This window comes from Passer montanus, unplaced genomic scaffold, assembly GCF_014805655.1.
Source record: "Passer montanus isolate IOZ18808 unplaced genomic scaffold, ASM1480565v1 scaffold2, whole genome shotgun sequence".
Lineage (NCBI taxonomy): Eukaryota > Metazoa > Chordata > Aves > Passeriformes > Passeridae > Passer > Passer montanus.
In genome coordinates, this window is record NW_024366591.1 from 25,050,722 (window position 1) to 25,064,201 (window position 13,480).

Genomic DNA, 13,480 nt, shown 5'->3' on the forward strand with positions numbered 1-13,480 from the left:
TTAATATCCTAAAGAAGGATAAGGTTGTGCATGCCCACAAATGCATTGTATTTAGGCTTATAAAGGAATACAAGTTCAGAGATCTACCTCACCAAAAGCATTTAGTGAGCATTTCAAAGAGTTGGACTTGATGATCCTCATAGTTCCCTTCAAACTTGAGCTATTTTGTGATCCTGTGTTCCATAGAAAATAAACAACTTGCATAATGTATGGTCTCACTCATTACAAGAAAGCTGAAACATTTCCATTTCAAGCTATAAGGAAAGATATAGATAAAATTCACTGTGTTACTCCCTTAATGAAGGGGATGGGGGGAAGGGATTAGTTCATGCATTCTTGGGAGGTACACTGCAAGAGCCATTGGAATATACCACATACACTACTCAAATACTTGCACAAAGACATTTTATTATTAATGCAATGAAGATATAGATGATTTTTTTTTTTTTTAAATCTGAGGTGCTTATATAAACAGACCCATACTGGCTGAGTGACCATCAGTCTGCAGGGCATGAAAGTGGCTGGACACCCTTCAGCTCCAAAGCTTTGCTAAAGTTAATCTCTTGAGGTTTTGCAGTACCCTTGGTGAGCTTTAGAAATCGAATACATCCTTTAAAACGGATATTAGTCGTCAGCCCAAACTGGGTCACACCATCTGAAGGAAAGAAAAAAATTAAAAGGAATTATGTTAGTTTGAGTTGATAATTAATTTTGTTCTTTGAGAGTCCTGCATGAGAACAGATGTCCCTAGCAATATATGAACGTTTTGTTTGCTATATATATATTCATTATCAAAAAATTACAGACATTATGAGCAAATGTAATGAATGCTTATGTTAGATAGCAATCCAGACTTCTTTTCTTTTTCTGTCCTGCTGTGAAAGTGGCAGAATCTGAACACATAAACTGCCATTGTAACCCATGTATGCAGCTTGCTACCTACAAATGGTAGGTAGCAAGCTGCAACAATACACACATGACGCCCTGCAGATATTCAGCTTCTCAAGCTGTTTATCCACAGAATAATACAGGGGAAAAAATATGCCAAAATGGATGCAATTCTCAGTCCTAACATCACAAAGAAGCCAGTTCCGCAGGATGGATTTCAGATGTCATTTACAGAATGGTTTTGATAGTTTTCAAGTATTCTTTTTTTTCCCCCCCTTGCTGACAGTAAATCCAGGAGTTGGAGTATATCTATTCTACTAATGAAGGAGGAGATGGAAGTGATGGTGGTTTGATTGGGAAGCTGGAAATATTTCTCTCAACTGCTTGAAATTTGTGGCTCGTTTCTCAGTGTTCTTCTAAGTGAGTTGCAGAAGTAACTTTACACTTGCAGAGACTGTCTGGCCACAGCATTATTTTGTTTCACAGAGGATAAGATGGCTGAATCCATCTGTCTCTTCTTGCACAGAGAAAAGTGATACCAGCAGATGAATGCTAGCTTTTATGGGTACCCAGGGATCTCTATTCTTGTCCATACTATGGTGGTGAAAATTTTCACTACACAGAAAATTCTTCCTGAGTTAATTCTATCTGATTTACAACTGTTTTTCTCTATTTAAGCAGCTTCAAGTGGACTGGAAAATACAAATACTAGTTTTACAAAATCCCATGGTACTGTGCTTCAAATTTGTGATGCGGCTGTCTAGGTATTGGGAATAAAATAAAATCCTGGATGAGCTAGACTAGGCAGCAAAAGAAAAGTGAAGTGTTTAGACATGCAGTAGGTTTATTAAATAATTTCATAACTTGCCATGTGGCTGAACTCACGAATATCCCTTCAACATGAGGTAAGTGTAGGTTTGTTTTGTACAGATAACTGTGTTACTGTGAGTTGTATATCTCCTCTTGACATGCAGTCTAGAGCGAGATTGTAACTCCATCTGCAGTGTTTCTTCAGTGCTGGCTCCCATGCTAGAATCTTGTTTTGTTATAAAAAGGCTGCCACAAAGCTGTACTCCTTCTGGCAGAAGGTTGTTGGTCTTTATTGATAGTCATTATGACTAAAGTTCAACTCTCATATGTCAGTGCAAAGGACAATTTTTTTAAATGCTCCAAAGCTTGAGAGAGAAGGCTTTTTAGATGCACATTAGAATGGGTGAAAAAACAACTTCCAGAAAATAATTTAAGAATGAACTAATTCAGAGGTGTCTTGCCATTGACCTCAGTATGCACTAGAGCTGACACATACTGAAAGCATACTTTGCTTTTTTGTTTTGGTTTGCAAGCTAGAGGGAATATTTATTACAAATGCAACAAAATTGGTACTTTGCAAACATATTAACTGTAATTTCAGAAAGTAAACTGCTGTTAGAGAATTTATTGACTGTCTATGAAGAGATGAATACTAGCATTCATTATCACCTTAGTGGAAGATGAAGCCAGCTACAGACTCAGCCCAGTTCTTGATACTGATCAATTACCTCTGCATAAAACAAGTTCTCTTGAGGGCTTCCAGAATACTGATTAGCAAATGTAGATTATGGGGTTTTTTTCTTTAAAACCCAGCAGACCACAAGCAAAGGCATTAATTAGAAAGAGATGGTCTTCTTACCTCTCTGTGCATGCTGTTGCTTTTATTCTTCAGTTCCTCAGGTCTTACAGGCTGATTTACACATACACTGCCCTGCCCCCTCAAGGGCATATATACATTCTTTGGTTAAAATTTACTGTTTCTAAGTTAAATTTAAATATGCCACATACTGCAACATAACTATTGCTGAACAGAAAGTTTTAAGAGGGTGGCTGTGTGTGTGAGCAGCAGAAGGCAGAAAATCTGCCTGATCCCCTGTGACAGTGCCTACATTTGAAATGGGGCAGAGGTATCTGCGAGAGTCTCTTGTTGCAGAACTTCTTGTTCTGAAATGCAGCTGAATGCAGAAATGAGCATCCATGCCAACTGATACAAACTCAACCTGTCTTATCAATCTTCTTCAGCATACTAGTCCTGCTTACATTTAAGCCATCACCAAGGCAGCATTATTGGAGCCTAAGTAAAGAATAATTTGTGTGTTGTATGCTCACCAGGATATCCTCCAATAAAGAGAGGGTCGTTTGTGTCTGCTGAGGTCGAGGCCCTGTTTGGGCTGTCAGTCTCCACCTGTCTGCCATCCACAGTCAGCTCCAAGCGGTGTTTGACCTTGTTTGCAAGAACCTTGTGCCACTGCCCATCACACAAACTGCCTGGTGCATCAGGCTCATAGACAGCAGAGAATCGGCCTGCACCATTGTCAACGTGAAACATCACCTGAAAATCATGGCATGGGCATCAGCAAGTTTTCAAAACAGTTCAGTTGTTTTTGTTAGTTTGTTTGCTTTTTTTGAAGTCAACATGGTTTGACTGTACGCACAAAAGACTATGTGGATTGCTGTCCCTCTGGGATCTGGGTTAACACAAGTGGAAGTATGCAAAATTGCTGTCTAAGCTGTCATTTCTAAAGACTATGTGGATTGCTGTCCCTCTGGGATCACGCAAGTGGAAGTATGTAAAATTGCTGTCTAAGCTGTCATTTCCCCTTTTTTTTGGTCTTAGTTTTCAGGTGTTTTACATCCCTCTAAAATCTTTATAGTGACAGACTGGTTTTCCAGACTGTGAATCAAAAGATATCCAAGAGAAACTAGTATTAATAATGACAAAGCCTTTCCTCAAAACTTCTTATATGGTTACTAATTTAAGACCTGATTGCAGTTTTAGGAGACTCAGGTATTACAGAATCTTTTAAACTATCTTTTATAAGTGTAAGATCCTCTAGATGTATGGGAAGGTACAAGTGTGGCTCTCCTTCTACGCCCTGATATTGTTTGAGACATCTTGAGATTGGGATTGTGACCTTGCATTTAAACTACCTATGTTGTCTAAAACCAGTTTATGAAGAAACAAAATGGTTTTGCTACTCACTTTTCCACCTACTAATTCGATGCCAAGCCCATCCATTTTCTGGCTGCTGACTCCTAGGAGAACACCGTTCATTCGTGTTGTACGGAATTCAAATTCCACAAGCAGATCTGTTCCCACTCTGTATGCACCAACTTGGAGAAAAAAGGGGAAGCACAATAAAATTAATATAAGAAACAAATACATTATTCCTAATAATTGTCACACAAATTGTGCTGAGTGTAAGGCAAAGTAACTAACTTGGCATTGTTAATGCACTCCCTTTCATGTGAAACTGTGTAAATAACTTTTATGGCAATTGTGCTTCGTGCAAGACCTTGCCAGGAAGGCACATCATTTTTCCTCAGGTGGGATAACTAAAAATGATCAGCAAGAGTTTCAAGTACTGGTCTCACTTTACCTCCAGCCAACAGGAGTTAGATAACACGGAGTTTTTGAAAGCAGAATCTCCTCTTTCTCTGTTTTTTGACTATCTCTTTCTCTGTTTTTTGACTATCACCAGAATTGTTGTTCATTACCTGCTTTGGCAAAGCCTGTTCCATCGAAGTATGTTCCCTTCTGTGCAGTGACAAAGCATTTTCCAACATTGAAGCTAGAAGTTGGATTATTCAGGTCAACAGGTGATTCTGTCATTTTAAAATTCCTGATGCAGCCATCAATGCTATGGAGGACCTGCAGTCAATATTTCAAACAAAATGTAAAACTATGAGAAGAAAGCTTAAAGCATGCAATCTATGAGTGCATTTTCTCTGCTTCTCTGCTGGATTTATGGAGCTGAATAAAATTTGAATTTTACATGGCTAATCCTTAATATCTGATTGTAATTGGAATCTATTCTTAATCATACCGAAGATGAATTACATTACTTTTCAGGGATGTGATCTGAGTCACATCTATTTGGCTTACTGGAAAGGACATAAAATAATACACCACATAATTAAACATAGCAAATTACATCAGCAATGCAGGAATTTAATGGCCTGTACTTTGCCTTTTTAATTGACTAGGTTATGGGTTTTGTAAGTAGATGAAGATAGTGGCTCTAGTTCTCTGGGCTGCTGGTAATTTTACTAGGTGGGTTTTCTTTTTTCCCTTCCTTTCATCACTTTACTGTAGGCCTAATGTTGCATGGTAAGACAGAGGTAATGCAGGTAACATCACTACTAAAATGAACAAAGCCCCTCTGGGAAGGTTGTTGACTGCACATAGTCTGATGACTGCAGTGATGAGGGCCACTCAGTTGGCCAGAGAGGCAGGTGGAGGCAGGGAATGTGCTCATGTCCATGGAGGCTCCTGTGCAGGGTAGCAAATTGCAGCTCCAGCTTGGCTCCTGTGCTGGGCACACTGAGACCCCCAGTTGGGGGTCTGGGCACACTCAGAACAGGGGTTTGAGTGCCCACGAATCTGCCTGGGGCAGGAATTGTTCTGGGTGTGAGCAGGGTGTCCCACTGGGACCTCTGAAAGCCACTGGCATCTCCTCCAGAGCTCACCCTTCCTTTTTCTCTCCAAGGCCAGCATAAGCCACATTTTGGTTCTCAGATTCAGAGAGAGGCTTTGATCTTTAACTTAAAGAGTTAGGAAAATCTATCCTTGATACCAGTGAGACAGAGGAAAACGATACATCGTGTACTTGGAGGAAGAAAAGAATATATGCTCATAAGCCGTGCAGTAGAAAGGAGGAAAATAAACACCAGTGTATAAAATTCAGCCTATAAATACATACAAATACAAAAAGGACAAAGAGACACACCTGTAGAGAGAAGTCTTGACTCTGCTCACTATCCCCTCTAACAATATTCTGACCCATAATTGGAAAGAATTTCCAAAAATTTATTTTCTTGTAAATCAAATCTGTATGTACTAAGAAATTATATAGCTTATTATACACCTGTACAATATTTTCATGAGAACGTGAGCAATACTAGTGAGTAAATTCAGTTCTGAGCTGAACAATTCTTTCTGTCCGATTTTTCATAAGTAGTCCTTTTTGTAATTTCTAAGTAAGTCATCTCCAGATGACAGATAACAAATCTTGTTATCAAAAAAGAGAAGCGCCAGAAAACAAAACAAACCTTCACTGCAAGAATAATTCATGGAAATGCAAGATTTCTAGATGATTCTATAACATTCTCTAACTTTACCATTTTCTCTTCCCTATGGAAAAGCAAATCTGATTATGCTTTAGCATGGGAACAGTAATAGGACTTCTTTTGCTGAAAGCAGAGTTTTGAGTCCTCAAATATGACATCTGCTGAAGCTCAACAAGTGGGTATTGGTCTTCTACACTGAAAAGGAAGCCAACCCACCATGGTTACATAATAGATTACTGTCTAAAAGCACTAATGTGTGTACAGGAGAAAGCCTGACTAAGGTAACACATCTTTTCAACTTGGTTTGCTTCAGAGCCTCTACAAGAAGCTACCACCCAAGAGTCTTATACATTGATCGCAGTGTATTTTACTGAGCATGACTGGAAGGCAAACATAGTTTTTTACACGACATTTGAAGTCACAGTTTCATTTAAATCCCAAAGCACATAAGACTGTCAGGACTTGACGTGACTATTTTTGCCAGATTGAGCCATTTATCTGCATGGATTCCCTCCATTACCTCTAACAAATAACAATAGGTAAGGACACAGTGTGATCTTTCTCCTTAGATTAGTATATGTAAATTGCAGATATATTTCAAAGAGCATAAATTGATACTACTAGGAATTATATGTTGTGGGTAAAGTATTGCTTTTGGTTTTCAGTGCCTCAGATCTGGTTTGGTAAATCCTAATGATTTAGATTTGCCTCAATTTGGGCTTTCTGCACAATCAATTATTTACTAAGAAACATGATCTTACAGGTCAGTTTTCTTTATGGAATACAACTCTCAGATGTAAAGTGGTTACTCACCCTCTTCATTCCCTATGCATGAGTTAATACACGGACTTAAGCAGAATCTAGGAATTCCTTTTCTGTATTTATTTTGCCCGCTCAAAGAAGGGAACTCTTTCCTGTCCATAATGGTACTGGACATTGGAAAATTGTATTTTCCATTCCATAAACATCTTGGTATAATGGTATTTACTCATGTGCAGCTTCTTTGGGAGTCTGTTTTGTTTCCTTACCAGATTTGTGCTTTGTCTGCTCTTCATGGATTCTCTGTACCTACCCAGGATGAACTCAGACATAGTTCCTACTGACATTCCCTTTTTTTGTGTGTCTGAATTGTGCTGCGCTAGATGCCAAATTTGTTGTTTACAATTATTAAATTCATTCAGGTTCTGGCTTCTGCTTTGAAAGAACCATCTTCACAGAGAGGAAAAGAAAGCATGGAAGAGGTTTTTCTCCCATGCTGATGATGGTGTATCTTGGGAGGTTGGAAGGGCATCAGTGAGATGACTGGCACGGACCTGGTGCAGATAGATGCAGTAGATGCACCAGGTCTGGGTGACAGAATACAGTGCTCCTAGTTAACTCAACAAAATTTAGGACAAAATGATATTTATTTCTCTGAGCTCTCTGTCATCCTCCATGTTAGCATGGAAGCTGGGCATTTGAACCAAAACAGTGATAAATTTATATATGCACATTTAATTTGGAAACAGAAAGAGGACAGCAGAATTTGCATGGACTTCCTTCAAAACACACTCTCTCCTCTTTTAGTAATAGTGATACCAAACTGATTATTAGAGTAAGGAGCACTATACTGGGTACTTTGTCCAGGGTAATTTTGGATTCTGCTGCTCCTTGCAGGAGATCCTTTCACTCTTTATTAGCATTTGCTGCTAGATTAATTACAGCCAAGAGAAAAAGGAAGTGGTACTCAGGAACCTATACTCTAGCTGTGCAGTGATCCAAGTGGATACAAGTGTATGGAACTTTCTGCTTTTCCAAAACTGTAAAAAACTCTGCTATTTCAATTTTTTTTTGCATTAATTGGATTCTGAGTCAGATCTTTCCACTGACAGAATGCTGTTTACCTCCACTGAGGTCCATTTTATCCATATCTTTGAGAAGTCTGAGAGAAAAGCAAGACAGAACAAAACCGGGAAGAGATTTGCACCAATCAGGACATATTTTAAACATGTGAAATAACTTAAACAAATTTGCTTACCGGACCAATTCTCCTGGTTGTGTAGTTAATGGGCAATCCTCCCACATACAGCATTCCTACAACATCCAGTATATCAGCCTTCTTGGGGCTCACAGTCCCGTTAGAAACACCATCTACTATGAGATTTCCTTCTTGCTTCACTCGACTTACTTTTATCTAGAAAGATACAAAAATGCAATACAATTACAGGAAGTTTTCTGACAATCAAGCACTTTCAGATTGTAACTAGTGTTGCAGTCCAAAATATATAACAATACAAAAGAAAGTAGTAGGAGTGGTTACAGAAGTATCACAGCAACAGCTATGGGTAATATTTATAGAACAAAGCTTCTGAGCAAGGTTTTGTGCCAACATCTGATTGTGTTTAACTTACATCTGGGTCAAGAGGCATCATGAAAATTATTTACTAGAATTACTGAAAAGACTTGAGATGCCTTTAAAATGCTGCATTGTTATGTTATAATAGGCATGGCACAGTATTTTTTTTTCTGGAATCAGACAGCAATTTTAAGTACTGAGAATAGATAAGTACTTGAGAATAAATGCTGAATGTTATGGCACTGGTTGCAAATCTTTATAGCAGCACATGTTGGTAGAAAATATGGAGTTTTTGATTTCACTAGGTTGGACATGCCTCAGATCACAGTTCCTGTATGTAAATACAATCCCAACTATGTTCTGCTGGTATTATGGCTTCTGTTCAGACAATGAACTGTGAATTGCATGCAGAGAGTGCAGTTGCTAAAGAGCTGAGAAAATTCTAGGCCAATGTCTTTCTAAAAGTTTATATTGAAATTTCTACAACTCAGTATAATAATGGTTCAGCATAAAAATGAATAAATGCAAAATGCATCATGCATGTCAGCAGATTCCTAAACAGTGTAGTAGTTGGCTCACCAGAATAGCAAAGAGAGACAAACAGCATTTTTTAGCTTTTCTTTAACATGGCTGCTTCTGCTCCAGTGTGGCAGCATATCTGTCGCAATGGGAATGACAACACTGACAAGGATGGCCTGAAGGTGAGGGCCTGAACTTGGTGTTTACAGACAACTGTAAATTTGAGATGGATAACTACACCTTGGGCAAAAGGAAGATTAGGCAGTTGAGACAGGAACTGGAAACAGACATGCTTACAGAAAACCTAAACAGAGAGCAGGACCAAGTGGCTTCTGTAGGACGTGGAAATCATTTTAACCTAAATCATTCCAAACAGAGAAAAGGTTGTCACCAAAGGATTATTTTAAGGAGAAGCCCCTGCTTTATCAGAAACAAAGACTGTGGCCTTTTCCTAAAAGCATTGCCTTCCCTCCTTCTCAAAATTTTTTTGCTTTTTGGGAACCAAGACTTTGTCTCCATTCTCTGCTATGGAAACAGGATCTACAAAAAGGGGCCCTCTCTTGTGGAGTGTATGCCCAAAGAGTACAGTCTTCCATTAAGAAATATATGCTCCACTTAGTTCCCTTAGAATAAAGAGAAAATTGGCTAAAGAAGCAAAAGCATCTCTTCTGTATCCACAGAGGAAGTAGCAGAATGGGGCCTTGGTCTGCTGCCAGTGCTTCCAGGCATTATATGAAAGAGATAAATGATTACTACAACTTCACTTTTTCCCTTTATGAAATATCTTGGTTTAGAGGAGTTGCTGTCATCAAAAAGTTCATGACTGAAAACCTAGTGAAAATAAAATTCCTGGAGAACAGAGTGGAAATGAGGCAATTAAAGTGTAAGAGAAAATGCAAATCAATTTTTTTCTCATTTGGGGATGAGATGTGGATGCTGAATTTCTAAATATCTGTACAACATTCAATGTAACATATAGCATATAAATTCAACCCACAGTTACATGTATAATTTACTTCTCTGTCTTGAATGGTGCCTTCCAGAATGTCACCAAATGAAATATACGGTGTGTCTGTTGTTCTTGGCCAAGTAAATAGTAAATATCATGGCTGTGATATCATTCCTTCTTTTAGCATCGAAGTGCCACAAGAATTGCATATAATGGGGTCTCATAAAGTCACAGAAGGTGCTGCCAAATAAATCCATGAATATCATATTTATTCCCTACTGAATTAATAATCCAGGGAAGGTTTACTTACATGTTACTTCTTTTTTTTTCTTCTTTGTTCTCAGCAATCTGCCTTAACAATGACATTATTAATGCAGAAAAAACTGGTTTTAATGATGTATTCCATCATCATGAGCTAATACTCACATGAGCCCTATTAAGCAGGAAGGAGCATTTTCTGTCATTCCTTACTATACATGGCACATATTTTAAATATGTTCAGAAATATGTGTTTCCAGAAGGATACATTTCTGTGTACCAGTGACACATTTTTTTGCTAGATTATTTTCTTTTTTTCCCCAGAAAATACTAGTTGTAAAGTTTGGCTTGTGTGGACTACATTTTGCAAATATCTCAAGGCAAAACAAAGCTCACTCTTACCATTATAAAGAATAATTTAGAATTAGACACTATTATACCTGGTGCCACTGGCCATCATTTATTTTGTTGGAAATCATTGTGCTGGTGTTTCCACTCCCCAGATCATAACTGAAGTAAGGCAGACCGTTCTTTATCTGAACTGTAGCAAAATCAGCGTGGTTGATGCGGGCCATATAAAACAGCAAGCCAGAATCAGCTGTTGTTCGGACTTCAAATTCAATTGTAAGCCTAGAAATCAAAAAAAAGGAAACAGTAAAAATGGAAAAAAATATTTGGAGTCAAATATGCACTAGACAAATTAATCTGCTTTACCTTTTTGGGTTTTTCTAAAAAAAAATTTGTACTGTTAGTGGCCAATTTTACTCGTCCATTAGAATTCAAGAAAAATAATCTGGTTTTATGCAAATTACATTTCACACCTATCTGATACCTGACATGTGAGCATTCATTAGTTCCTTTGCTATGGAGATACAAAACTACAATCTTGGAATAAAATTTCAAGATGTAATTCTCTGCTGCAGCTGTAGCAACTAGAAAATCCTAGCACTTGTAAAATTCCAGCAGCGTTATCCATCATCCACACACATAATGCTCACAAAGAGGAGAGAGCTGTAGTGACAGCTGGCAAATGTTGAGCTTCTAATGAGTTGTATTGCCTGAAGACAGGTTGCAAAATTTTAAAGATGCAGACAGAAGAGTTTACAATGAGGATATAAAACACTTATTCTGATCTCTCCCAAGAGAAAATGAGGCTGTGTCTGAGCAAACCTAATGACCCCTTGGACAGAATGGTAATGTTGAGAACTTCCTCTACAGCAAAGAACCTGTGAAGAATTTATTTAGATTTTCTAATGCTATTGCACTGGCAACACATCACTAACTTTGGTCAAGCTGAGCTCCAAAGTCAGTACCTGAAAGCAGCTGATAACATAAATGAAAAATCATTGCATGAAAATGATCAGTCCAGGATCATTCCTAGTTTTCTAGTTTTCTAAAATGAGCATGTGTGGTACAACATCTTTTATAGGGATAAATAAGTGTGGGGCTAATGGATTTGGAAACTATAAGGAGCAAAATTGCTTAGTGATGTGTCATGGCACATTTGTTACTGACCAAGTGCCTGCAGAACAACAGCAACAAAAAAAACCCCTAACAAATTCTATCTTCACAAATCCATTTAAAAAATGTTTTATAAACAGTTCATGGAATTATTTGCATGTCAACAGCTATATGTATATAGTGTTATTATATAGTGTTATAGTTTGGGGTAGCAATATAACTTTTCCTTTTTACTGTGCAATATTTATTTTAACTGTTGGAGGAAAGGGGAAAAAAAATTCTTATTAAAAGAAAATATCGAGTTACCGAAAAAAACCCCTTTCCTCTGAAAAAGCCATCTTTGAAGTCAATTGCACAACCTGATTCCATTACTCTGGTTTTTAGGAAATCAGTCTGGGATCTGTGTGTGTCCAAACCACTACAAACAAAGAGGTAAATTGTTTTTGTGAGAGCTACTTAGGTGGGCATTTCATTACCTAGATTTTAGGCTTTCATGTTTTTTTAAGTTTGCTTAAGGAAATTAATTATTTATGGCATGTGATCTTTTCAGATTATGTCCATAATTTTGGGAGATACCTTTGAGAGAATCAGGAGGGGCATTTTATTTTGACACTATTCCATCAAAACTCATTGCTGAAACAAACAACATACCTGTTTTTCACTTTGGTGTCATCGAATGCAACTGCAATGTGGCTGTTCCTTGAAAGACCAAACTGCTTGCCACCTTCTAAAATGGCTGGTTCTGTGTCAGCAGCACAGGAATCCTGCAAAATATACAACAATCATGCAAACTTCATCTTTTGTCTCAGCTGTGCATATGCTGGGAGTCTCCCAGCTGCTCAGGACTGAGACTATTGTACTGAGTCTAGAGACTGGCCTGCAATTTTCCAGTGGGCTGATGACTCATCACACCAGCTAAAGTTATAAACCAGTCTGACAAGAACTTGGTATAAAAGCAGAGCTCATTAAGATAGCTGTAAAAGCAAATGAAAGTAATATATGAACATTGCTGCTTTCATGCTTTCACCAGTGGACATTTACAAGAGTCTTAAGTGATTTCCAGGCAGTTCAGGCAGTACTCTTAGCTCACATAACTGAGTTTTACACAGTAGGATGCCCTCTAACAGAAATGAAACAAGATTTAAGTTTTAAAGGGATGCTTTGTTGTCAACTTGAAATCCAGTCACCTTAAAAATAATGAGTTAAAAGTAGTTTCAGGTCCTGCAGCTGTCAAAGAGTCCTTCATTTCACTTTTGTATATTGTTTTACAACTGTATTATTTGCTTAATGTGCTGTTGTTTCCCCTGGTGCTGTTGGAAGGCCCCCACAAACAATCAGGGAATCCAATAACTGATGGATAGATGTAACAGCTTTGAAATCCCCCAGCTGTCTAATGCAGAGACATTACCCAGCTTGTAAAGAAACAAACCCCTCCCTGTAACTCCACTTCTATTAATCTTGGAGTGGTGCAACAATGCAAGGTAAAATATCTTCTGCCCACTATAATTTTCTTGTTTTAATTTCACCAGGTCTTTTAATCTCTGGTCCTAAAGCTCTTGTATAGGCGTGCCTGGGGCAATGTGAGACCATGGTAATTACCAGCTTCTACTCATGTCTGGCTTTTGCCTCCCACTGAGAGTATTGTGAGGAAACTACTCAAAGGATCTAACTCAACAAAATATCAGATAATACTGCTGGGAAAGAAACAAACTTTGATAGCTGCAAGCTCCGTTTTTATGCACTGTGGCTGCTATAATTTGGATTGGTGACAGTCTCTTATTTGAGCCCTGACTCAGCAGGGGCCTGCAAAGCACAAGGTGCAGTGCCTTGCTGACAGAGTTCCTTCTCTGAAACATTTTGAAAATGTCATGAGTGACTTAAGCCCTGAGATTTCAACGCAAAGAGGAAATTTATTTCCCTCTCCCACTCAGTTTTTCAGTAATATTTTTTGCTTTCATACATCACAAAGA

At 38.1% G+C, this 13,480-nt stretch overlaps 1 protein-coding gene across 6 annotated transcripts in view; it reads right to left on the minus strand.

The window, feature by feature from the left end:
• Nucleotides 1–388: 388 nt before the first annotated feature.
• The window catches only part of LAMA2 (laminin subunit alpha 2), a 337,030-nt gene continuing 323,938 nt past the window's right edge, over nucleotides 389–13,480 (minus strand). For all 6 annotated transcript variants that reach the window (XM_039706790.1, XM_039706788.1, XM_039706786.1 and 3 more), the window contains 7 exons: nucleotides 12,162–12,274; nucleotides 10,490–10,679; nucleotides 8,006–8,161; nucleotides 4,417–4,570; nucleotides 3,902–4,032; nucleotides 3,028–3,250; nucleotides 389–655 (listed from right to left, as the gene is read on the minus strand). In XM_039706790.1, the coding sequence (XP_039562724.1) occupies nucleotides 498–655; nucleotides 3,028–3,250; nucleotides 3,902–4,032; nucleotides 4,417–4,570; nucleotides 8,006–8,161; nucleotides 10,490–10,679; nucleotides 12,162–12,274 (1,125 nt within the window). In that variant the 3' untranslated portion in view covers nucleotides 389–497. The remainder of the gene's footprint in view (nucleotides 656–3,027; nucleotides 3,251–3,901; nucleotides 4,033–4,416; nucleotides 4,571–8,005; nucleotides 8,162–10,489; nucleotides 10,680–12,161; nucleotides 12,275–13,480) is intronic.